The sequence below is a fragment of the Chenopodium album genome, chromosome 4, assembly GCF_948465745.1.
Source record: "Chenopodium album chromosome 4, dcCheAlbu1.1, whole genome shotgun sequence".
NCBI classification, from domain to species: Eukaryota; Viridiplantae; Streptophyta; class Magnoliopsida; order Caryophyllales; family Amaranthaceae; genus Chenopodium; species Chenopodium album.
Genome location: NC_137837.1, coordinates 68,765,271 through 68,790,414, shown reverse-complemented (window position 1 = coordinate 68,790,414; position 25,144 = coordinate 68,765,271). Strand labels below are relative to the sequence as shown.

General features: G+C 33.1%; 1 protein-coding gene and 1 long non-coding RNA gene across 2 annotated transcripts; both read left to right on the top strand.

The window, feature by feature from the left end:
• Positions 1-8,167: 8,167 nt before the first annotated feature.
• Positions 8,168-12,179, top strand: LOC145629243 (uncharacterized). Its single transcript, XR_014111624.1, has 4 exons — positions 8,168-8,493; positions 11,017-11,130; positions 11,213-11,657; positions 11,945-12,179. It is a non-coding gene; the product is annotated as an uncharacterized LOC145629243 (long non-coding RNA).
• Positions 12,180-21,169: 8,990 nt separating this feature from the next.
• On the top strand, positions 21,170-24,175 carry LOC145629242 (ras-related protein Rab11B-like). The gene is made up of 2 exons (XM_081681788.1): positions 21,170-21,603; positions 23,442-24,175. Exons 1-2 carry the CDS (start codon positions 21,383-21,385, stop codon positions 23,869-23,871), a joined length of 651 nt encoding a protein of 216 aa, XP_081537914.1. The 5' UTR covers positions 21,170-21,382; the 3' UTR covers positions 23,872-24,175.
• The last annotated feature ends 969 nt before the right edge of the window (positions 24,176-25,144 follow it).

Genomic DNA, 25,144 nt, shown 5'->3' with positions numbered 1-25,144 from the left:
GCACATACACCTAAGATAGGTTTCGAGGCACCTATTCAACACCTCGTATAGCCGATAAGTTTGTGGGTGATAAGATATGGAGGGTTTGTGTTGATGCCCTATAGTTTCATCAATTCCATCCAAGAGGTGCTAATAAACACCTTGTCTCTATCTGAGATAATTGACTTAGGGAATCCATGTATCTTTTAGATGTGATCTAAGTAAGCTTGAGCAACCTTCATAGCAGCAAAAGGATGAGATAGAGGGAAAAAATGAGCATACTTGCTTAATCTGTCTATGACAACCAAGATTACTTCCTTGCTCATGGACTTAAGTAAACCCTCAATAAAGTCCATAGTAAATTCTTCCCAAACCCTTTCAGGAATAGGGAGTTGTTGCACAAACCTAGGTAAGGTACTAGGGTCATATTTGCATCTTAGACATACATCACATTGTTTGATATAGTCAATAACACTTTGTTTCATGCCAGACCAATAAAATAAGCTCTTGGTTTTTCTGAGAGTTGCCTCCATGCCAGAATAACCTCCCATTGAAGAATTGTGCAGCCAAGTCATGATCTTAGTCTTTAAACCATGATCATGCCCCATCACTTGCTTCCCCTTTTTGCTTAGCGGTTGATTCTTCCACTTGTAGTGTTTGTGAGAGGTCGATTCATTCACCAAATTAGCTATGATTTTCTGCATATCAGGATCATCCTGCCATACCTTCTGCAAATCATCCATTAGAGTTGAATGAACAGGTGAAATCAGCATAGGCATCAACTAAGAGCTAGGTATCCTAGATAAAGCATCAGCTACCATATTCTCACTTCCCTGCTTATACTCAATGGTATAATCCATTCCCCCCAATTTGGACAATCATTTCTCTTGGAATGGTGTCACTATCTTATGATCAAGCAAGTGTTTTAGACTTAGTTTTAATGACAAAAGGTAAGATCATGAGGTGTTGCTGCCATATCTTCACCGCATAAACCATTGCTAACAAACTAGCAAAAGGAATCTAGTTAGTTATTCTCTCTCTATAGCAATAACTCTCTCCTCCAGCTTAGATTGCTCTAGCACAACAATAGCCAAAATCAGTGGACAATAAGGGCCTGTTCTCATACGTTTATTTTCAGTTCAGTTCAGTCCAGTTTAGTTCAGCTCCTAATTTCCTTCTCTTATAAAATATTCAGTTCAGTTCAGTTCAATTCAGTTCAGCTGATTTCAGTCTATTAGAATAGGCCCTAACTATATCATTCTTTCCCATTTCACCCTCCTGCTGACTAATGCTTGCATCATATCCCTTTTTTTGGATTTTTTTCCTCCTAATTCATAGTATACTAGATGAAACTCATGCGATGCACAACATGGATTGTCTGTATTTTTTAACCAATTATTGTTTTTTTGTTTTATTTATTCCTTCATTATACAATCTGTATGTATGTGATAAAATTTGTTATTTATTCGTTACATAGTATATCATTTAATATTTTTATTTAAAATAAATTGTTAAGTTTTCTCTCATTTAAAAATTTAAAATATTAAAAGATATTATTTTAGATTTAACTAATTAAATTTTAAATTTTATTCACCAATTTTGCTTATGTGACATTTGAATGATTTAATTTTGAAAGAAATTACAAATCATTCATTTAAATGGCTATCATAAATTTTTTAATCTTACATGTTGCGTTAAGAAAATTTAATCCTATGTGGCTCTCTACAAACTCGGGATTCGTGCTATATACGGGTTGTTTGAATATTTTAAAACAATTTTTTTTTTGCTATTTATGTGCTAAAATTTATTATATATTTAGATAAAATTCCTACATTCAAAAGATAATACTTCCTCCGTTTTTTTTAGTTGCTACACTTTTATTTTCACGGTCTCCTAAGCAGTTTTTAAGAAGAGAGAGGACCCATGTGGGTAGGAGTGAGATAGAGAGAAAAGAATGTCAAAGTGTTGCAACTAATTAAAAATTTCCATCGGAAAGTGTAGCCACTAAAAAGAAACGAAGGAAGTATTTTATCGAAGAAAGTATTTTATACTTTCACATGTATTAGATCTATGCCACTTCACCTTCCATATGTATTGTATGCCACATCTATCTTTGCTATCGTTTAATTGTGTTTCATCTTTAATAATCATATACTAAATACTTCATATTAAACAACAATTTGAGAGCACTTATTTAGTTTCATAGTTATTATTGTTCACTTTTTATTTAATTATACAGTTTATATTTTATAACTCAAATGATATTTATTGATATCAATATATATTATTAAAACTCATGGCAAGACATGTTGTTTTGTCATGTGTCAACAATTTTGCCATTTGGCATATGATGTGTCGCCAAATCATACCATACCATTAATGATTGAAAAACTTCATGCATTAACCTTCATGTATTAATGTTAAGTTTAATTGATAAACTCTTCATATGCATAACAATTTCCCTTGAAATGTAACACCTTAATAATTACATAATATAAGGTTTGTAAGAAATTACTCTATTTTTATTTTGTGCATTAATTTATAAAATTGTAATCATAGAGTAAAAGATTTTTGTGCAATATGGAGTAGTATATATTTTGATATCAAATCTATAAAGATTTGATTACTTATCATTTTTTTTAACAAAGAGTTGATTTTAATGCAAAAAAAAAAAAAAAACCTTATAGTCAAACCAACTCATACAATCAACAACCTACTTAAGCTATCATTTTACCAAAAAAAAAAAAGAAAAACCACCACTTAAGCTCTCAGTGACAAACAAGCTAAAATATATATACTACGTAGTTCGATTAAAGTAATAAATTTACAATGACCTAGGCTTCCTCTGGGACAATAACTATTGGGTTGCAAACTAAAACCCGTCCCATGTTCCGCACATAAATTAAAGCAACTAAAACATGCATATTAATTAACAACATCAGTAATTAACAAGAAAGGGAAAGACGAAATCACCCTTGACGTGTGCTTCGCTCTTTCTTAGAGCTCGGATTTGAAAGCGTAGAGCCCCACATATGCGCAAGCCTTCAACGTCTCACACCCTCGAGACCCGACCCGAACGACCCTTACCCCTAAGCTTAGTCGGGGTTAGACCAAGAAAGACTAGAGTATTACGAACTTAAAGGTTTTCTCACCTATTGGGAGATGCCTTATTGAGTTCAACTCAAATGCATAATTCCAACTCTTAAAGTTGATATTCATAGGCAAAGACTCCTAAAAACATCCATCATCTTTCCACTACAACAATTCACCACTTGTGCCACGAATTATGCCACGGGAATTCTAAATTCGTGGCATAATTTGATCTTGCCACGGGAAAAATTAAATTCAATAATAAACTTGATATGACAACAAATATTATGCCATGGGAAAAATGATGTTCGTGGCTAACTGAAACTAGTGCCACGACTATATGTTTTTCCCGTGGCAAATAAACACTTATGCCACACGTATTTATATTCTTGTGGCAAATAGACAGTGATGCCACGACAATATTATTCTCGTGGAAAACAAACACTTGTGTCACGGGTATTTTATTCAATGTGACAATCATTATAACACTTGTGCCACATCAAAATTTATTTATGTGGCAAACATATGTTAATATAAACCGACCATATTTCTTTTAAAGAAAATAAACTTAGTGTAATGATAGGAATCTTACGACAAAATTTCTTTTATTATGGTTAAATTTACAATTAGTTTCAAACATGAAATACAAATTAATATGTAAAACAAAAAAATTACAAATTCTTTCAAATAAAATTGTTGGTTATGCACTATTATAAATTTTTAACCATATGACATTTACCCAAATAATATTCAAATAAATTTGTTTAAAAAATGTTGTATCTTATAATTATTGATTATTTTAAAAAAAAAAAATAATAATAAAATAAAATAAACAATGTAGTGTAAAATTGCCAAAAAAATATTTTGTTTTGCATTTTATTATTATTAATTTTTGTTTTTTTTTTTAATTTGCATTTTTTAGAAGATTAGCTTAGTCTTGTCAAATTGATGAATATATTTGATATTAAAAGTCATATGTTACAATAATTCTGAACAAGTAGAGCAGTACCAATGCAAAATACACTAGTACACTTGCTACGGTTTTATTCAAGCCTTTTGCTCTGGTTTTGAACCGCAAAACTAGGAGTAACACATAGGAACATGTATTTGCTACAATTCAAAATCATAGCATTTTTTACCTAATTGCTACGGTTTTATAAAAAAAACATAGCCTTTTCTTATTATATGATGCGATTTTAATGTGCAAATAGTAAACCAAAAGAATTATTTTTTTTTTGTTAGCATTTTTAAAGCTTAATTAATGTTGAGATTATTATATCTTCCTTGAGTCCTATTTTCTTCAATGTATTCTCAATCCAGAACCTCTTACATGTACATGAAGAAATAAAGTAATGAGAATCCAAGTCAGATTTATATCAAATCAATAAAACATGGTCCATTCTTTTTTCTTTTTTCTTTTTCTTTTTTTCCTTTTTTTTATAAAACCCATAAAGGGGAGCTAATTAGATATGTCAAGAAGAGCTACATCAAGAATACGAGAGGGAATTACATCAAACCAAATTCATTGACCCACTTCCCTATGATGAAACCGGGTCAATTCATGAGCAACCCTATTCCCACCTCGTTTCACAAAAGACCAATAAACAATAACAAAGTTAGTGCAAAATAACAAAACATCCTCTAAAATTAAAGAAAATTCACTATAGCCAATCTCTTCGCTCTTCAAAGCTTGGAAGACCTGCAAACAATCACCCTCAACTAAATTTTGGGCACCCATATTCGCAGCCAGCTGCAGCCCCCATCACACGGCTTTTGCTTCAGCCACCTTCACGTCCCACTTCTCACTGCCCTGCTAGACCCCTGTAGCCATAACTTCACCAAAACCATCCCTGATCACTACCCCAAACCACACCCAAAGTCACCTACAAAGGCAACATCAACATTAACCTTTAAGAGTCCAGCATATGTTGTCCAATCGACACACAACATCAGCCTTCCCTGAACTAACATCAGTAGCACAGCAAAAACCAGGCTTGGAATTTCCAGTCTTTATAGCATAGCTCAGCACTTCCCCATAGTCCCTACACTCCCCCTCCATGATCTAAGAGTTCCTAGCACCATAAATAGCCCAGCAAATGGCTATAAAGTTTGCTACATCACACTCATCCATATTCAAAAAACAGGATTCCTTAATCCGTCTTCCCTTCTCACCTAATACAATAAATCAAAATAACAAAATCAGAAACAAAGAATTGAAAAAATCGAATCCAAAACACAAAAGGGGTAAATTACGAAGAAGATTCTGGATACAAGTAGCCCTAATTCAACACAATTTCCAATTACCACATCGTGGTTCAATCAATGTATAGGTCTCTTATATGATAAGCTGCTGCACAACTCTCACTAGAACTTTTATTGATGGTTAAAATGTTGATTTGAAACCCATTGAATTCGAGTTACATTATGAAATCAGCTAATTGACGGATGATGATAGATTGAAAACAAATTTCACAACCCATTGAAACCCGAAATGATATTTGATATCACACATATATGTATATTAAAATTTTTTTTTTTAAGAAAAAAAAAACCCCAATAAATAACGTTAATTAATTTACATAAACATAATTTCAGAGAGAAATTAAATTTCAGATATAGGAGAGAAGGAACTTACCTGAGAATTTGAGATTTCCCACTTGAGTCTAGAAGAGAGTAGTTGGGTTAAAAGCTTGAAATTGGTAGAGAATAGAGGATGGAGTAAAGAACTGGCTTTCCCAAAAAAAAAAATTTAAAAAAAAAATGGAGTGAAGGATGAAGAACGCAGGTTGAGGAATTGAAGCTGTTAGTGTTTAAGTGTTTTACACCCTTTTTCTTAATGTTTTTTGTTTTTAATTTTGTTTTTGATTTTTTTAAATTTTTTTATTATAGATTAGATATATTGAGTATTGATTTGGAGGGAGTTTTACCACCTAATGTTGATGAGTTTTACTTTAGGGGTAGAATTCCACACAAAATTTTCAACCTCTTTACTGATTATGGAGGTAAATTTCCCTCCTACATTTTACTTGTAGCTTTGTAAAATTAATTTTATTTTTTATATTTTATTTTTTGATTTTTTATTGATTAGAACTTTATTTAAAAAATTATAATTTTATATTTGAATTGCTCACTGAATAGATATAAGATAGTATGATATGAGACAACGATCATAACATGGAGAATTTGCTTACGAATGATTCGATTTGATTCAATTATTACGTATTTAGTAGATCTAAATCTTTTTTTAGATGTCGTATAACTTTTATTTATGAATGATTTTATATACTCCCTCCGTGTTTTTTTAAGTGACTCACTTTCCTTAAACAATTGTTTTTTTTTAAAGTGACACACTTCCTCTTTTAGAAATTCCTTACATTTTAATAATATATTTTCACCCCACTATCTCTTACTTTATCATTTCTCATTCCTTTCATGGTCCGCATTTCCTCTCACATTCTTTTACTTTATCATTTTTCACTCCTCCAACCTACCCCACTAACATCTTATTTTATTAAAGTCAATAAAATCTCCTAAAACTACGTGTCGGTCAAACTGTGTCACTTAAAAAAAACACGAAGGGAGTATATAAAAAAAAAAAAGAAGATAGTGTACAACAAACATAGCATTCGATACACATGAATATATATAAATGTTTTATTTTATAAATATAAGTATAATCTGAAATAATTTAGTGCTCCGTAATAGATATGAGCATAGTTTCAAAATTACATTACAATGATTATACAAGTACCTATATATATAAATTAAGCTAGATAGGAGACTATACTATTATATGAAATAATTAGAATGAGGTTGTTAAAACATGGATTAACAATAACCTAATATTACTCTAACAATATTGTTAATCAATTTTATAGGATTATTAAAATAGTATTGGATGGAGGAACTCTATTAGTAGTAAAGTTAAATTACTCTTTAACTCTTTCTCAGACTAAGGGCTTGTTCACATTTACTGAACTAAAGTGAGCTTAACTTAACTGAACTAAACTGAACTGATTGGAGTTGAATTGAACTGATTGGAGCTGAACTTAACTAAACTAAACTAAGCTGAAATGAATATTTTTTTAAGAATGAAGGAAATTTGAAGCTGAACTGAACTAAATTGATTAGAGCTGAACTGAATTGAACTAAACTGATTGGAGCTGAAATGAATTGAATTAAAATTAAGCTGAAATGATATTCACACAATATATTTTTTTTTTTTTGTAACTAGATTATTAAATGTAAGAAAACATAATTAATTGTGTACTTATTAGATTATTAAATGTAAGAAAACATAATTAATTGTGTACTTATTGTCGGAAGTTAACACAATTAATATTTTATCAATAATTCAATTTCAGTTATTACTTTTATATTTCGAGGACACTTATTATGGGGTTATTTATTCAAGGGTTATCAGTTAGGGGTTAGTTATTCATGAGTTACTCGGTTGGTTATAAGTTACTTAATAGTAGTAACCCTTAACCGACCAAGTAACCCCTTAAATAAGTAACTCTTGAATAAGTAATATCGTTTTTTTATTATTATTATTATTAATAAGCACCTTTATAATATATGCAGTTTTTACTTTTTTCTAGAGGAACAATATATACTACATTCTATAATATATATACACCACCTTTGATTTTTAATTAGTTGTAACTTTGAGGCATTATTAGTGAGATATAAATTATTCCGAAGTTGCAACTAATAAAAATCGAAGGTAGTATAATTAATGTAATAACAAGTTATTACATTATGAATAATCATACATGTGTAATAAAAAAAATAGAATTAACCACTTCAAATTAAATAAAAAAAAAAACTAAGACAAATCAACAAAACACAAAAAAGATTAAAAAAGGATATAAGGTCATTATGTTATATTGATACTTATATAAAGTACCACTTAATCTTAATTAACAAATAATGTTAGTTCACCCTATTCAAAAACAAAAAACAAAAAAAACAAAAAAAAAAAAAAAAAAAAAAAAAAGAAAGAAGTTAGTTCACCGATTAGGTAGCTAATTACCCCAAACAAAAAAATCTCACAAACACTAATCCCCTCACAAATCCCAAATTTTTTTTTTTGAATAAAGCCTCTAAAGGGGACTAAATCTCATTAATAGGAAAATCAGAAACCAAGAGTGGGACAATACAATCAGGGAAATCCGAAACAAAAGTACGACTACCTACTATCCCAAAATCGATTAGATTAGGCGCTTAATTTTTTTTTCATTAGCCGCCACTTATTAACAAATTTAGCAAAACCACAAAATTCTCCTCAAAAATCAAAAACCTTCCTATTAAAAAAAATTCAGAAACCTTGTTTGCTGATAAACGAGAACCGTTCGTTCTAAGGACCCTAATTTGAAGATTCGACTAACGCTCAGAAGATCAATTCTTGGACAAAATTTCAAGGTTAGATCTATTTACTGCTCTCTTTTCTCATATGTTGTGTTTTAATGCGTGAATCAATGGAAATTTTAATTTATTTTTTCTAATACATATGTGGTAGCAATTGAATTATGTTGGATTGTAGTTGATATGCTTGAACAGATTTGTTCTCGAATTTTGATTTTATTTTTCGATATTTGCTTCAATTTGGCGAGGCTCAAGATTTTTGCTCTTTAATTTTCATAATTTCTGATTTTTGTTCTCGAATTTTGATTTTATTTTTCGATTTTTGCTTCAATTTGGTGTGACTCAATCCTCCGATATACTTCAGACTTACAGTCTATAACTGAGTTGTAGTGGTATCAATCTCTCAATGTAAAGCATATAAATAAATATATGATGTGATTCATGCATGCAAATTATTTAGAAGACTATTACTCTGTACTTCTTAGATGAAGTAGCTTTTAATTAATAAGCTAATAGGGTTGTTGAAGACTTTGATTAATGATTTCCCATAATTAATAATTATATACATGATGGTGGTTAAGATCTAAAAATGAGATTTAGTCCTGGTGGTTCTTCGACTGCCACACAAAAACAAGTTTATCATAATAATTTATTAAATTATTATCATATGCATTTTGATTTGAATTTTAGCACAAAAAAAAATGAACTTTGAATCTTACAAAACTAATCATACATATTTGATGATTGTTAAAAATCTTCTGCCACCATTGCAATTTCACTGAAAATGTCCATAAAGTTCAATGGTTAAATGCTGAGTTTGTGCAAGTAGTATAAAAAAATAAATATTCTTAATAACTAACAAGTTTGAAGTTTATAATACTTCGGCCCTATTTTTTTGAGTTTCTGGGTAGAGTAGAATAGAGCAAAACAACTCAAAAGAACGGAACCAAAGGAGATAGAGAGAATTTATTAAGAATAAGGCATATTTCCTCCTTTTTTTGTTAATAAACTCAATCCTCCGATATATTGATGTATACAGAAACCTGACAAATTCTGTTGGAAATGTGCCATTCTAGTCATTGTGAATTGTGAATTATGTATGACTATTGATAATTATTAGTGATATGACTCAGAGGGAGTCATCCCACATTACAGAACCCCCAAATGATGGAGCGGTGTAGAGTTGCTCCCTTGCATCTAGCCCCCTAAGTCTTAGAGGTGCTACAGCGGTTCTAAGACTTAAAGGAGACTGATGATTCACGAATGAAAAATCTGCTGAGATTTTGATTTTTCTACTGAAAAATATGAACTGCTTTGATAATAATCTTACTTTCTTGCTACAGCATCGGAATATTCCGCTCGCTGAAAAAATTCTGACTTTTGCTGAAAATTTCGATTTCCCTGCTGAAGTTTTTAATTTTTCTACTGAAAAAATCTGGTTGACTTGCTGAAAAATCAGATTCTTCTTGCTGAGGAACTTTATTTCCTTGCAAAAATTTCATTTCTTCTTCTGAGAAGCCTACAACCTCGCTGAAATTCTCATTTTTCTGCTGGAAATGCTGACTCCTGCTGAAATTTTGCAAGGATATAGCTTTTTCTTCTTGAAAATCTTGTTGTTTTTTGAAACATTTGATTATCCTGCTTGCTAAAAAGTTCTGATTTTCGCTGGAAACTTCGATTTTCTTGCTTAAACTCTGACTGACTTGGTGAAAAATCTGGTTTCTCTTGCTGAGAAATATTACTGCTTTGCCAAAATCTTGAATTATCTTCTGAGAAGCTTTCTTCCTTGCTGAAATTCATATTTTCCATCGAAAAAACTGAAACTACTGCTTAGATTTTGTGAGAATATCGATTTTTCTTCTGAAAAATCTTACTGTCTTGCTGAAAATTCTGATTTCTTTTGCTGACAAACCTTGCTAATTTGCAAGAGTCATCAATGTTATAATAACCTGAGCTAGCTGCTGCAGTTCTTAGCTGATCTGAAATCTTATCAAACTGAAGAATTTGACTTTGAATTTATTGTCCTTTACCCACTTATTGAATTGTGGGAGTTCTTCTACTCTTACATCCTCTACACAAGCTATAAAATTTTGCATCAAACTCGGCGGCAGCTTACTGCTGCGAAGCTAGACTTTGTGCTCCGCAATATTATGCTGACGGGTAGGAAAACGCTTTGATCAGACTAATTTTGTCGATCAGAGTACAGTAGGAGCCTTTACTTCCTTTGTACGTATGATCATGACATCCTAGAGGGGTCAGGTATCACTTTGACTTTATACCTAAACAATCATACTTTTTCTTCAATAGTAAAATCAAGGAGCAGTAGCTTGTAGGCTTCAGGGTCTGTAGGCCTTATTATCCAACAAAACTTGTACACCAGCTGAATTTTTTTTTTTTTATTTTTTTTATTAGCTGAATTCTTGACACATGGAAATTTAAATTTTGTTGGACATAACTAAATGTCATTAGCTTCTAAACCACTAAAAAATTTACGAAGTAATTCTCGTACTTATTCAAAATATGCAAACGTACAATAATTGAGAGTGTAATTTGATTCTAAAAACTCTGTAATGTTTGTAGAAGAAGAAGAATGGCGGGAAGTGTTCTCGAGTTGATGTATTGGTTGCAACTCGTACAAGAAAATCTGAGAAGGCTGTGAATGCAATCAATTTGGCAAATAACACTTATGCAGTAGTAAGTTTATAAGTTTTATGTTTGTTATTTTCTATTTAACATTTACCATCTTATCTTCTAACTTAATATTGTTTATTCATAGGATGAGATAAACAAATTAAAGGAACAAAGAGAGCAAGGTCTTAATGAGAAAACAGATGAGCAAATTATTCAGGATGTGCTTGGCAAAGATACACATGGGTATTTGAAAGCTCATGGACCTGGTAGAAGTATAACGCAACATTTTAAAGTAAAGCCCTCTCGAATTGATCTTACTCAAGAGGTGAATGAAGTTATAAAGAAAGCAGATCAAGCAATTGAAGATGCAAGAAAAGAAGCTGAAACTGCTAGAACAGAAGCAGAACAGGCTAAAATAGAAGCTGAACAAGCCAAAAAAGAGGCGGAAGCTGTTAAGAATGACGTGGACAGAAAAATTGCTGATAATAATGCAGTTTAGGAGAAGAAGTTTAGTCAACTTCTGGATTTTCTTGGAGCAGGAAGTTCATCAGATTCTGATGATTTAGGAAGTCAAGGTTCAAAGGAATGAAGTAAGTAATGCTATCTTCACCTGTTATACATTATTCATTGGTGCATGATTCATCTTAGATATAAGTTTATGAGCTTAAAGTAGTTATACATTATTCACCTGTTATAGCAGCAGTAGTTAGACATTAAAGAATTTTGCCATGTGCCAGTTGTTATAATTTATGAGCTTAAAGTTAATTGTTCTATATTTTGTGTCAATTTGACTTTTTCATTTTGAAAACATATCCTTTTTTTGGTGCTCTTTTTGAAAAAATATTAACTTGATCATTTATCTATTTATTTATTGTAGGTAACAAGGAGCGGAGCACAGACATATTGTCACATTGTACATATATATAGAGTATATATTGTTCTTCAGCAAAACGATTTGAGTGTTTTATTTTTTATTTATTTTAGTAAGAGTGAGCTAGTGATGAGACAATGAGACAATTGATTTCTAGTATGTTTGTATGTATGGATATCGAATTCAAGTATGTTTGAATGAATGGGATTCCAAGACATAATATCACCTTTTTAATGTTATATATCGATTTCAAGAATGACAAATATGACTTATTTGAGAAAAACTCCATCTTTAATATTCAGTTATGCGTATACCATAAATGCTGCAACAAATTAAAGCTTATGCCCATTGAAATTATTAGCCACGATAGTCATTAGTGTAAAATGATATTATTTGTCACGAAAGTAATGTGGCAATGGATTTATTTGCCACGGTATTATTTGTGGCAAATAAATAATTAGCTACAGTATATTGCGGCGACAAAGTTTATTAGCCACGGTAATATTTGTGGCAAAGAAGATTATTGGTCACGGTAATGTTTGTGGCAACTAAGTTTATTAGCCACGGTAGAATTTGTGGCAAAGAACTTGTTAGCCACATTAATATTCGTGGCAAGTGAATTTGTTTGCCACGTTACATACCCGTGGCATAAAATTCGAAATTTGCCACGACATCCATTTTCCCGTGGCAAATTTCCTAGCCACGGCCTCTTGTGTCACAGGAGTAAATTTAAAAATTCCCGTGGCTACACTACATTGCCACGAGAATTTTAAACTTGTGCCACGATTTTACTCGTGGCACAAAGGTGAATTTGTTGTAGTGTAATTCCATATGGGAGAGATGATAGAGTGAGAAAAATAAGCGATTAATTTGATTCTAAATTAAATTAAACAACAAGACAAATAATTAAACAACACTTGGCACACACATGTGAGTGGTTAGGTAAGGACCACAAGGGGGGGCCTTATGGTCTCCTTGATCCCCAAGTAAAAACCTCCACTAATCATAAGCAAGCATGCATGACCGGTCAAGGGAAATAAGGCTTGCCAAGATGGAAGCCTTGTGCCTCCGCTTAGCCTGCCAGCCGCAGCAAGCCCATGAGGGCTTTTGCTCGCTGCTGGCTTGTGGGCTGGGTCGGTGCGTGCGAGCACGCTAGCATGCTGCTAGCTCCTGCGCTACTGCTTACCGATGCTACTAGTGCGAGCTTGCTAGCTGGCTTGCACTAGCAGCACTTCCAGCCCCGCAAGCATGCTCGCACATCACGCCTCGCATGGCCAGCATGCCTAGCATGCTTGGTTGGCTGCCAGGCCATGCGAAGGGCCAACACACACAACCCCACATCACTTGGCTAGCATGTTGCCCGGCTTGTGCGGCCATAGCATGCTCAGCCCTGCATGCCCCGGCTAGAACCATGTTGAGCCTATGTGAGGGCTTGGGCTGCGGTTTGTCTGTATCGACTAAAGTGATGCGGCAAAGTCTTGTGGTTGCCTAATATGTTGTGGCGTTTGATTATTTTATATCTCTTTGATTCCTAGAATCGTCTTGACGATAGACGCTAGGCTTCGACACTTTAAGTTCAGAATTCGACGTCTTTGTTCGTAATAACTCTATTGACTCATTTAATCCTTCGGATTAATTCATCGTTTCGGTTCGGTTACTTGATTGGGTGTGACTCGAAGGGTTCAGTCTAGATTAAGTTGTAATATTAATCATGCATTAACACTCAAGAGACTGTACATAATTTTCAAGTTAATGTAGACATGTATGTGACACGTTCCTAGATGTATCTTTTTAAAAAATTTCATTTTCAAAATATTTTATCATTATAAAATAATTTTTTTGAAAAGATATATATTGAATTTGAATATCCATCCTGTAGACACCTAAAAATGTCTCCCCAAAACCAAACCCGATGATGAACAACCTTTCACCTCCATTATTGGTCGGGTTGAGTATGTAATCTTTGGAGTGCTTAAATCCATGTTCATTCCCAATACATTTCATAAACCAATACAATTCCTAGCCCATTTCCCCAAACCATAACTTATTTTCCTCTTTTCGCGCCTTTAAACCCAAAATAATTCATTTCGTGTCCTTTAAAATCATTCATTTCGTGTTCTTTATATAAAACGTTTATTCCAGTTTATTCTGGTCCATAATATGGGTCAATTGATTGAATATTTGGATGGGTCTTGAAAATATCTTTCCAACAATATATTATAAGCCCAAATCCGAGTTATAACGAATAAGTTATGGCCAAAATATTAAGCCGAGCCCAAACCGAACCTAAGCCCACCTTACCTACGACCCAATTATCATATGGAGGGTCCAAAAGCTTTAATCCCAATCCTAAACCAATTAGGATTAATTAGAAACTTCTATAAGTTTCTAAAAGATCCTAATTATCCTTTTTGAAAAGATAAGATTAAAGAGTTTGAAATTGAATAAAACTCCTTTTTTTAAAAGTCCTAATTTTATTCGAGTTGAAAGATGTTGAAAGATAGTCATATATGATTTTCGTGCCTCATATTTTTTATCCAAATTTTATATGGTTGGATATCCCTTGAAATTATCTTTCCAATGATATATTATAATATCAATTCCGAGCTATAACGGAAAAGATATGAAGGAAATGTCAAACTCTATCCAAAACTAACACCGTCTCACTATTTCAGCTATATCTTTTATTCTATAAAATATTTTAATCTGATTCTAATTGGGTTAGAAAGTAGACTTCAAGAGCTTTCCAACGATATTTTATTCATCTTATTCCAATTTCTGGATCAAAAGATATGATAAATAAAAAAACCGCAAAACTGTAGTCTATCGAGTTTTATTCCCATTTAATCCGGATCTTATCTTAATTCTTTGAACCTTTTTTTTTCTCTATAAATAGAGATCATATCACCCCTTTTCCAATCATCAACAAGATTGATCATCACATCCTTCTCTCTTTCTCTCTTTTACACCAAAATTCTTCTCTCTCTCTCTCATATTCTAAGCCTTAAACCTATATTCCTAATTACACCATTCTTCCCTTAAGCACTCCAAGGAGTCCATACAATACCCGAAGTTCTATACTTAAACCAAGGCGTGAAAGGTATAATTAACTGAGGGTTTGGACCAAATTAACTCTACTTTTATTTAGTTTGATTGTTTCAATTTGATTTATATTTTAATTGAAGTTACTAACAGTTTATTCATGATGTAGCAATTTAAAGGAACACGCAAAATGTGAGTAATTAATTAATTTAGTTACTCTTATTTTATTTTAATATTGCTAGTATCATGATTATGTTTATTTATATTTGATTTGACTAACAATTTATTGTTGAATTGCTTCCAATATTAATATTTATTCTATTGTTATTACGATCACCATATTGCATGTTTAAAGGGAATATGTAATTGAAAATCACGCCTAATAAGATAATTTGGACAACCGGTTTAGGTTCCTTTTTAATCTTGTTGTTTAATCAAGTGATCACAATATTTTAGAATTATGTGTTGCATTAATATTCAACCAATTTAGCTTAATAATAATTTGGAGCAAATTGAATATTTTGTTTGTATGCCTTTGAGATCGCAGGAATCATTTTTCACTATAAGAATCGAGTAGAGGCCAATACGGGCGAATGTGACTCCATGACTCACTTCGTACCATCATCCCCGATCCTCCTTTCGTGGTTCCGAACCATATGGAGCTAGTAATCTCATGGATTATGATTGGGGTGTAACCTTCACGGGTCAATCGTTGTTGCCTTCGTTGTCCCTTTATCGTGGTTGCCTTTTATGATCCGTGAACGGTTTATAAGTTCCTTAAAAACTTGTTGGCGGCTCCCTACTTTCCTTGTCCCTAATCGTATAATGTCAATTCTCACATCCTATGAGTGCCAAGCATATTCACCACATGCTTTTACGTAGGCGCACTTCGAGCGACGCCTACACATTCAGATAACTATTTCAAAACCAAATTAAATACATTGTCCTAAAATCTATCTCTTCACATTCCACACACCGCCTCATAAAACTACCTCCACTATTAATACTCACCCAAGCACACATGTCAAATCACATTATCCCTCAAACTCTCTCTCAACCACAAAAATAATTTTACAGCTAAACCATCCCTAACCATGGAAGCCGAAAACCAAAACCCTAAGGACCAAATTGAAAACTCGCCCACACAAGATCCAACAACTATACAGCCAATTGCCATGGTAATTCCCGATATTCCAAAACCTCTCACCTCATAAATAAAAAATACAAGCCAAAAGAAGTTGAAGAGACCGAAACCTCTTCAACTGCAAGCTTACCCAATGTCATAGACCAACTCAATGCATGGAAAAAGAGAAAAGCGAAGAAAGCTGAGAAGTCTCTCGAAGAACAAATAGAGGAAGTCGATGCTATTTCTAAGGGGGAAGATTTCAAGGAGAAGGACGACTCTGAGGGGGACGATGATCAGAAAGCTTTGAGGAAGCAGGCTGAAAGGTATGTTGTAGGCTACAAAATAGATTTTGATTGGTGTAGAAAAGTGAATTTTCTGGAATTCCTAGACCTAATAAAATTTTAGGTGTGGGAAGTTCTGTTTTCGGTGAAAGCTAAAAATTATTTATATCCTTTAGCTATGGATGAATTTTGCAAAGAATGTGAGTTTGACGAAGGGATGTGTTTCAGTAACATCAATGAGGTAGATATAGAATTTGATGCTAAAAGGCTAGGAACACTGTTGCAGGTTCCTTGTGAGGGGTTTGACACCTATATGAAAGGAGCAGTAAATGTTAAGGTTGCAAGACACACTAAGACTGAAGTAATTAGCTATTTAGGTGGAAGGAAGGATGTGAGTGTTATGAACCACAATGACTTGTCTCCTCTACATAAATTATTCTTCAATCTTGTAAAAAAAATCCTTAGTTCCTAGAACACAAAAGAAAAATGAACTCTGTTATTTGGATATGGCCTTAATTTTATACATATAAAAAAGGATTAAGATTAATTTTCCAGCCTTGATGATGCAACACCTAGAGCACTGTATTTACAAGGAAATAAAGGTGGGATATGCTGCTATCCTTGCTTCAGTGTTTGAGGATCTAGGTGTAAAGCTTGTGGACTTCTATGACCGAAAGAAGGAAAAAGGAGAAAATATTATCAATGAGGATACTCTAAGAGGATTAAATCTAGAGGTTGTCAATGGGAAGTGTGCAAAATATGATGCGAAGAAGAGCAAGAAAAAGGGGGAGAGTTCCCAGCTGAGAGAGCCTGTTAGGAAAAGTCGAAGAGTCTCATTTGGAACTCAGGTGAAATCTAATGCTAGTGAGCCCTTGGAACTCAGTGACAGGGAAGATAAAGCTGAAGAGCTGATCAATGATTTGTTTAACATAATCATGTAAGTGGAAGGAGAGATCCTAGAGGTTATAGGGAGGATGAGGACAACAGAGAAAAGCATTCTGAACCAGGGGAAGGAGTTTTAGAAGATTGTCTCAACCTTGGAGGCCAAGCTAAAGAAGATGGAGGAAGAAATCAAAGCAAACCTTGAGCAGATCCTCAAGACTCTTGAAGCATGACCAGCCTTCACAGTCTACATGCTATCCCTAACCAAATTCCCTGCCTATCTTGATCTTTCTGGATTATGGAACAATGTTATGTTTTTTTTTTTTTTTTTTTTTTTTTTTTTTTTTTTTTTTGGGAACTTGGTTTGATTTTGCAACTTGATTAGATTTTGGTTATTTTGGATCTTGGTTTGTAATAACTTTAATTAATTTGGATGGTTGTTTTGCTTTTATGCTTATATATTCTGGAACTTTGTCTATATATGTATGCATTGCTTGTTGAGAAAATACAGGCTAATTTGTGTGAAAGTACTGGCTTAAGAGAGCTAGTCAGCGCTGCTTCCAACTTCCCACACTCGATGAATTGCTTGTGGGCTGTGAGTAGATGAATAAAACTTTGAAAATTCAGGTTTTTGATAATGCCAAAAGGGGGAAAAGCAGGAGCAAACTTGGAAGCCAAAGTCATTCTATTTCCAGTTGAGTAAGTAACAAAGGTTATTCTCTTCTCTGAATTCATTTTATTCTTTCTGTTTTATTTTTTATTATTTCATTTTGTCGTTGTTAATTTACTTAAAAAATATTAATAAAAAGAAAAAATGAAAAAACTAGCCTTTTGCTTTACTTTATTATCCTCAGAAGTTTGCTCAGTTTGTCATCATCAAAAAGGGGGAAATTTTTTACCCTTATGAGTTTTGATAGATGATGATGGTTGTGATTGAGCAAACTTCTATCTAATGAGGACTTTCTAGTGTTTTGATGTTTGCAGGTTTAGTATACTCTAGGAGTTAAAGTAGGAACTGAAGCAGAGGAACTTTAGAAGGTCCAGAATGATTAGTAAAGACAACAGAAGAGTTCCAGAAATGGAACTTCAAGGAGTTTCCTAACAGGAATTTTGCAACGGGTTGTAACGACATGGTTCGGTGTAATGCTGGGGCAAACCTCAACAACCAAGGATCAGAGCAGAGCTTGAGATATCATCCGAAAAAGATGGACTTCATAACTTAGATTGTATTAAAGATATGTTTGTTTTTCTAAGATGATGTAAATATATATCTGGTTGTTATGCATGGAACTTATTCGAAATCGGATAGAGCTTGGCATACTAAGTAATTCGTAAAAGATAAGCTTAGGTTTATGAAAAAGTATTTTATTTGATTTTATCTTTTAAAATCTGATTTACTCCGTTTTATCTTTTTTCATAAAACTTTATCTTTTAATTAAAACGAATTTGATTAAAAAAAGGGTTTTCCTAAAAATGAAATTAAATTTGTTTGATTTTGGTTTAGAAATGATAAGAATGAATTTCTGTTTGAACTTATCATTTTGCTAAACCCTACTTTATGAACTGAGGAACTTCTATAAATATAGAATTAATGCAGCGAAGTAAAATGAGAGTTTTAAGCGTGAAAACCACTTAGTGCTTAAGAGTAAGTTTGCTTAAGGTTTAAGCTTTATCATTTTGATTTTGGGTTTCATGTGTAGCTTTCCATTTATACATTAGAGTGAGTCTTTGTGTTGTAATTGGTTTTTAGGGAGTTTGTGAACTCTTGATAATTTATTGGAGGAGTGTGTCTTCTCTAAAGTTCAAGTGATAGTAATGAGAGCACAGTAAGTAAGCTTCAGTGAGGAAGCGGAGTGTACGCACTTGAGTAGTGTTGAGGGAATCTGAGTGGATCTCAGATCGGGTAGGATATGTTCATATCAGGTAGCAAGTGTCCTTAGTAGAACTTGTGAGAAAGGTCTGTAATAATAGGTTGTACTAGGAGAGTTGCCTATTATAGTGGAGTTTGTTTGAAAGTCCCGAGAAGGATCGAGGTTTTACTTCCAGTTAGGCCCTGAAAGGTTTCCTCGTAAAATCTTGTTGTGTTCTTTAAATTACTATGGCCTTTTATGTTTTGTTTTAATTTCCGCATAAGTTTCACAATTGGAACCTACTACTATTCACCCCCCTCTCGTAGTAGTTCATCTAAACTAACACAAAATACTCCAGGGGTAAGATATAAATTGCGCAAAACCATTCAAAAAGTACATGAAATCACTTTAGAAATAAACAACATTTTTTAAAGTTTAAAAATTATGAAAATATTTGTAATGACGTTGAATGCAGGAAGAACATCTAATTACAATAATTTAATGGCTCAGGTTTGTCTCTTTGTTCTCATTTTAAGTTATGCATTAGTTTCTAATTCACCAAGCATATACAAGTTTATCTCCTTGATAAACAAAATATGTTTATCAAATGACAAAACTGTAAATAAATCAACTTTTTTTTTTTTTTTTTTTAATTAAAAGTGGACTCTATAATAGTTGATTTATTTACAAAAAAGTCTTGATGACTATAAAATAAAGGAGAAATTATCAAAAATAATACAAACTTTAAACGGTCCGCTAAAAACAAGTCATACTTTTGATTATTTCTAAAAAATACAAACTTTATAGGGTATCCGCTGAAAACAGGTTATAAATGTTTTGTAACCTAATCAACCGGTTACATATGACATGTGTCATAATCTTATTTGTTTGACAATATAATTTGATTATTTATTTATTTAATGTTTTTAATTTTTAAAAGATTATCATATGTATATATATTTATTTAATTAATTAGTTTATCTTTGTTTATCTTTTAAAAATTAAACCCACTCCTCCACAAGCCACACTGCCACCTTTCCCGGTGCCGGGCCGCCGGCAGCGCTCATTTTCCCCTCCCTGGACTCCGGCGCCAACGCTGATCGTACTCCCCTTGTGCATTTCCTTTCCCTCCTAAACCAGCAACCTCCTCACTCCCTGATTCCCCTTTCCTTACCGCACAAAATCCCCTAAAATCCATCACCATTAGAACCCTAACCGAAACTGTCGCCGACGATTAGGGAGGTTCGGTTAGGGTTTTTTGAGGGTGGGGGATGGGTTTTAGGGAGTTTCATGGGTTAGAGAGAGGAGTTTCGTGGGTCAGGGAGAGAAGTTTCGTGGGTTTCGGGTAGAGGGCTGATGGTTCAGGGAAAAAGGGAAAGGGTCGGCACCAGCGCCGACACCGGGGGAGGGAGATCTGGGCGCGACCGGCGCGCCAGCGCCGGTGGGCAGAGAGTGGCGCAACAGAACGCCGGAGAAAGGGAAGAAGGTGGAAGCGTTGGCTGGTGGGCGGGAGATGTTTTATTTTTTAATAATTTTTTTTGTAAATTATCTTTAATGGTTAACCATTATGAAAGTTTAATTAAGAGTTAATTAAAGAGTTAAAGTGTTTTTTAAAAAAATTATATGAATTTATCAAAAAAAATATATAAAGTATAATCGTTCATTAAGGTTACAAGTAAAATATCTCGATTAAAGCGGATACCCTATAAAGTTTGTATTATTTAGAAATAATCAAAAGTTTGACTTGTTTTTAAATTTGTATTATTTTTGACAATAAAATAAACCCCACAATAGATGATTTGATAACAAATATGTCGACTAGGAAAAATTGTTGATTTATTTATTATTTTGCCATTTGATAAACGAATTTTGTTTATCAAGCAGATAAATTGGGGTTTCGTCTAATTCACCTAGTTCAATAAGCGTATTATAAAATGAAATTGGCATAATTTTTTTAAAAAAAATTTGTGAAAAATGTAGGAAGTCACGTGATGAGAGAGAAATAGAAATTCCATATGAACAACTTAACAAAGTCTTACATCCACCCCACGAATTATCACAAGTTCTCTGTTTCCCACCTCTTTCCCTCTCTCCTCTTCCCCTTAATTTTAATTTTAATTAAAACCCCCAAATATAAATAAACCCAAACAAACCCTCCTATATTCAAAATTCACACATTTTCATAATCCTTTTCTTCTTCATCTTCTTCCTCGAAAATTCTCCCCATTTTCAGAGGAGAGAGAAAGCTCGGAAACACCCGATAATGGCGGCCTACAGAGCAGAAGACGACTACGATTACTTGTTCAAAGTAGTATTAATTGGCGATTCTGGCGTCGGAAAATCCAACCTTCTCTCTCGTTTCACCCGCAATGAGTTTAACCTTGAATCCAAATCAACCATCGGCGTCGAATTCGCTACTCGTAGCATTCATGTTGATGATAAGATTGTTAAAGCTCAGATTTGGGATACTGCTGGTCAGGAAAGGTAATTTAGTTTTGTGATTTTGCATGCATTTTGATTTTTTTTTTTCCAGTTTTTTTGTATAATTGATCTTTGGATTGTTTGTTTTTGAGCCCTAATTTTGTGTTTATTTTGTGCATTTTGGAATTTTTTTTGACTAGTTCTACGATTTTATGGTCTTTGGTCAATGGTGTTGCTGAATTATGCATTTTTGATTAGCTGTTGACTATTTCTTTGGAATTAGGTTTATTTCATTTGACTTAATTTTGATTGGAAAGTGGATAATAGTTAATTGATTAGCCATTTCCTGTTTTTTGTTTGATGCTGTAATTGAAATTTGGATATATTTTGACCTGACCCTGGATGATGAGTTTTTATGCATGACTATAATTTGAATTTGCTAATTGCAAAGAAGGGGAATGCTCGAATAATCGAATACACAGATTGGTGGAGAGGCATTGATCGTTGAGCTCAGGGATCAATCTTAGACAAATGTTGATTTTGTTTGATTTTCTGAATGAGTGGTTTTCGCTTAAAAAGGATGGGAGAATTGTGGGGGTTGGGAAGAGGAGTAATGTTGCTAGTTTTTGACTATTTGATGTGTATATTTTGATGTTCATTTTCGCTTTGTGTTGCGTCACGTTTTCTAATTATATGATAATATTAGCCTGAAATGAAGTGTGTTGATATTGGTATGCATGATGGCTTTATGTTTTAGCCATCTGGGAGGATACAATTCGTGTCATTTATTATCCTCGTTAAGTGTCTTGAGGGTAAGTATATCCAGCTCTGTATATGTTTGTGTAAGAAAATTATATGAAAACTTGTATGGCGCAACAATAGAAATAAACTTATATTTTTGTACTTACATATTGCAAAGAGATGATAAATTGTTGAATTATCCTAAGCTGCATGAATGAAGATGTTCTATAAAGGGCCAATAAGGCTGCTAAGAAAGGAGGTCCTTGCTTAAGATGGTAGCAGTAGTAGTGGTGGTAGGATCACTGAAAGAATATGTTCGGTTATGAGGAATGATATCAAGAGAGTAACTTTTCAGGGTTGGAAGTCAGTAGAATCGGCTCATGTTCTGATTTTAGTTATGCAAGCTCAGCATGCTTTTTGATGAGTTTAATCAGTGGAAGAAACATTAATTCATACTCATCTTATAACATATCATTTGGAAGAGACAATACTTATGAACCTTTGGTCATTATATGAGAATTCATTCTTGGAAGTGGATTGGTGCTATATTTTTAGAATTAAATTTCAAACCATAACTAGCAATTTTGGTACAAATATTTTCAAAGGTTGCTTTATTCATTGTACTTTGTATGAATTACATTATTTTTTGTTGTTTATTTTTTATTGAACTTTGAAAGTTTGGTCTGGTTAAGGTCCTTGTCCTGTAAAAAGGATCAATAAATATCTGTTTATGTGATGATAAGTATTAATTATGACAATATCTGTCTAATGCTGCTCATCCTTATTCCTTACTGTATTTGGGTAGTCAAGGATTGGGTGTCAAGTTTAAGAACTTAACTGTAATTTGTTGATCAAGCATTTCCTATTTTTACAGTAAATTTTCTTAGGCTGTCAACATTATAGTGATTATCTTTTGTGTTTCCGTTTGTTAAAATATACATTTTGTGTCAAACTTTGTCCATCAATTCATGAAAATATACACTGAATCATAAAATAGGCGTAATATGCTGGCTTCTCTTGTTTAAAATTTTAGTTTTTCGTAGCTGTTTCCTTCTCTTAAGGTGTCGTTAAATATTCGTCTTTACTCAAAGTTTTTTTTGCATTGGTTGTCATTAATCTCTAAATAATGGTCACTCCTTTCCTCATGTTGGTAATTGAAGGTACCGTGCTATCACTAGTGCATACTACAGAGGGGCTGTTGGTGCTCTATTGGTCTATGATGTTACCAGGCATGTAACATTTGAGAACATTGAGAGATGGTTAAAGGAATTGCGAGATCATACAGATTCCAGCATCGTGATAATGCTCGTGGCAAACAAGGCAGATTTGAGGCACTTGCGTGCTGTTGCCACTGAGGATGCCAAGGCCTTTGCAGAAAGAGAGAACCTCTTCTTCATGGAGACCTCTGCTCTTGAATCTTTGAACGTTGAAAACGCATTTAGTGAAGTCCTCACCCAAGTATATCATGTTGTCTGCCGCAAAGCACTTGATGTTGGGGGTGACCCAACTGCCTTGCCAAAGGGTCAAACCATTGATATCGGTAAGGATGATGTATCTGAAGTGAAAAAGGTTGGTTGCTGTTCTGCCTGATCCAGCTGTAAGATAATCGAGATGTTTATCTCATCGCACAGGAAATTTTGTAAAGTTCTCACAGAAAGCCATGGTTTTGTGAAAATCATTCAAAGTATACATTTATATTCATTTCAGAACTTTGAAGAGGCCAGATTATTGAAGTACAGAGGGATATGCTTAATTGGTTTTATGTTCCTTCTCTGCTTATGGTAATTTGTGTTTGCTCGTCTTATACGGAGTACTATCTACAGACATACAGTACTAATAATAGCTTAGACATGTTTACAGAATGCATTTGATAAGCAGTGAAAATTTTCCAGAATTTTATTGGCGTTGAACACTATTTTCATAAGAGCAAGTAGACAGACTTAGAAAAACTAACTCGCACCGTATACATGTGAATGATGCGAAACACTAAGGATCCAATATTATAATGCAAGATGATAATTGTATAGAAGTTTAACAAAGTGTGAAGTTTTATGTGGATGAAAAATTAATTGCAGGTTTCAAAAATTGTTGAAAGTCAATTAGTAGTTGGCATGTCTTGTGCATTCAAAGGAGAATCAATGGTAATATCATTATTTTTTAGAAAAATCTTATAACTAATCATCATCATTGAGGAAATAAACTACACGTCTACGCACATCATTAAGTATACAGGTGGATTAAGTTAAGTTAGCACAATGATTTTGGTTGTTCAAGCACCATTGTACCAACAATTAATTAAATCATCTCATCAAAAAGAAAAAAAAAAACAATTAATTAAATCAGCTATGTCTAATAAGGTAGTTGTTCCAACTTAATATATTTTAGATTGAACGTTGGATATACAACATTTTCTTTAGGATTACATTAATAAAGCACGACAAATACATTATTCGACTCACTTGTCAAAGTAACCATCTCTTCCAAACCGAAAACTGAATCATAAAAAATCATTACCTTATTGCTTGTGATTCTAAATTCAGAAATTACATGAACCAAATCAACATGATTAAATAGCATGATTTACAAAGAAATTGTACTTCTTTCACTGAGAACATGCATATCAGGATCAAAATCATGATTAAAGCTAAGTCAACTAATTAGAGCAACTGATGGTTAAAAAACTGACTTGTTACTCACTCAAAGTAAAATAATTTGTCTTCATAAGTAGAAAAGACTCAAAGTAGAACAAAGTTTTCACATGAATAGGACATTAGGACTAACATGCATGCTCTAAATTATACGAGGTTGTACAGCGTATGTAATATTTGGTGCATTGCCATTACATTTGGATTATCAAGGGTGG

Excerpts from the sequence above, each read along its gene's own strand:
- LOC145629242 (XM_081681788.1), top strand. The coding sequence starts at position 21,383 with ATGGCGGCCTACAGAGCAGAAGACGACTACGATTACTTGTTCAAAGTA. Across the intron at positions 21,604-23,441 it reads GATACTGCTGGTCAGGAAAG|GTACCGTGCTATCACTAGTG; the intron begins GTAATTTAGTTT and ends TGGTAATTGAAG.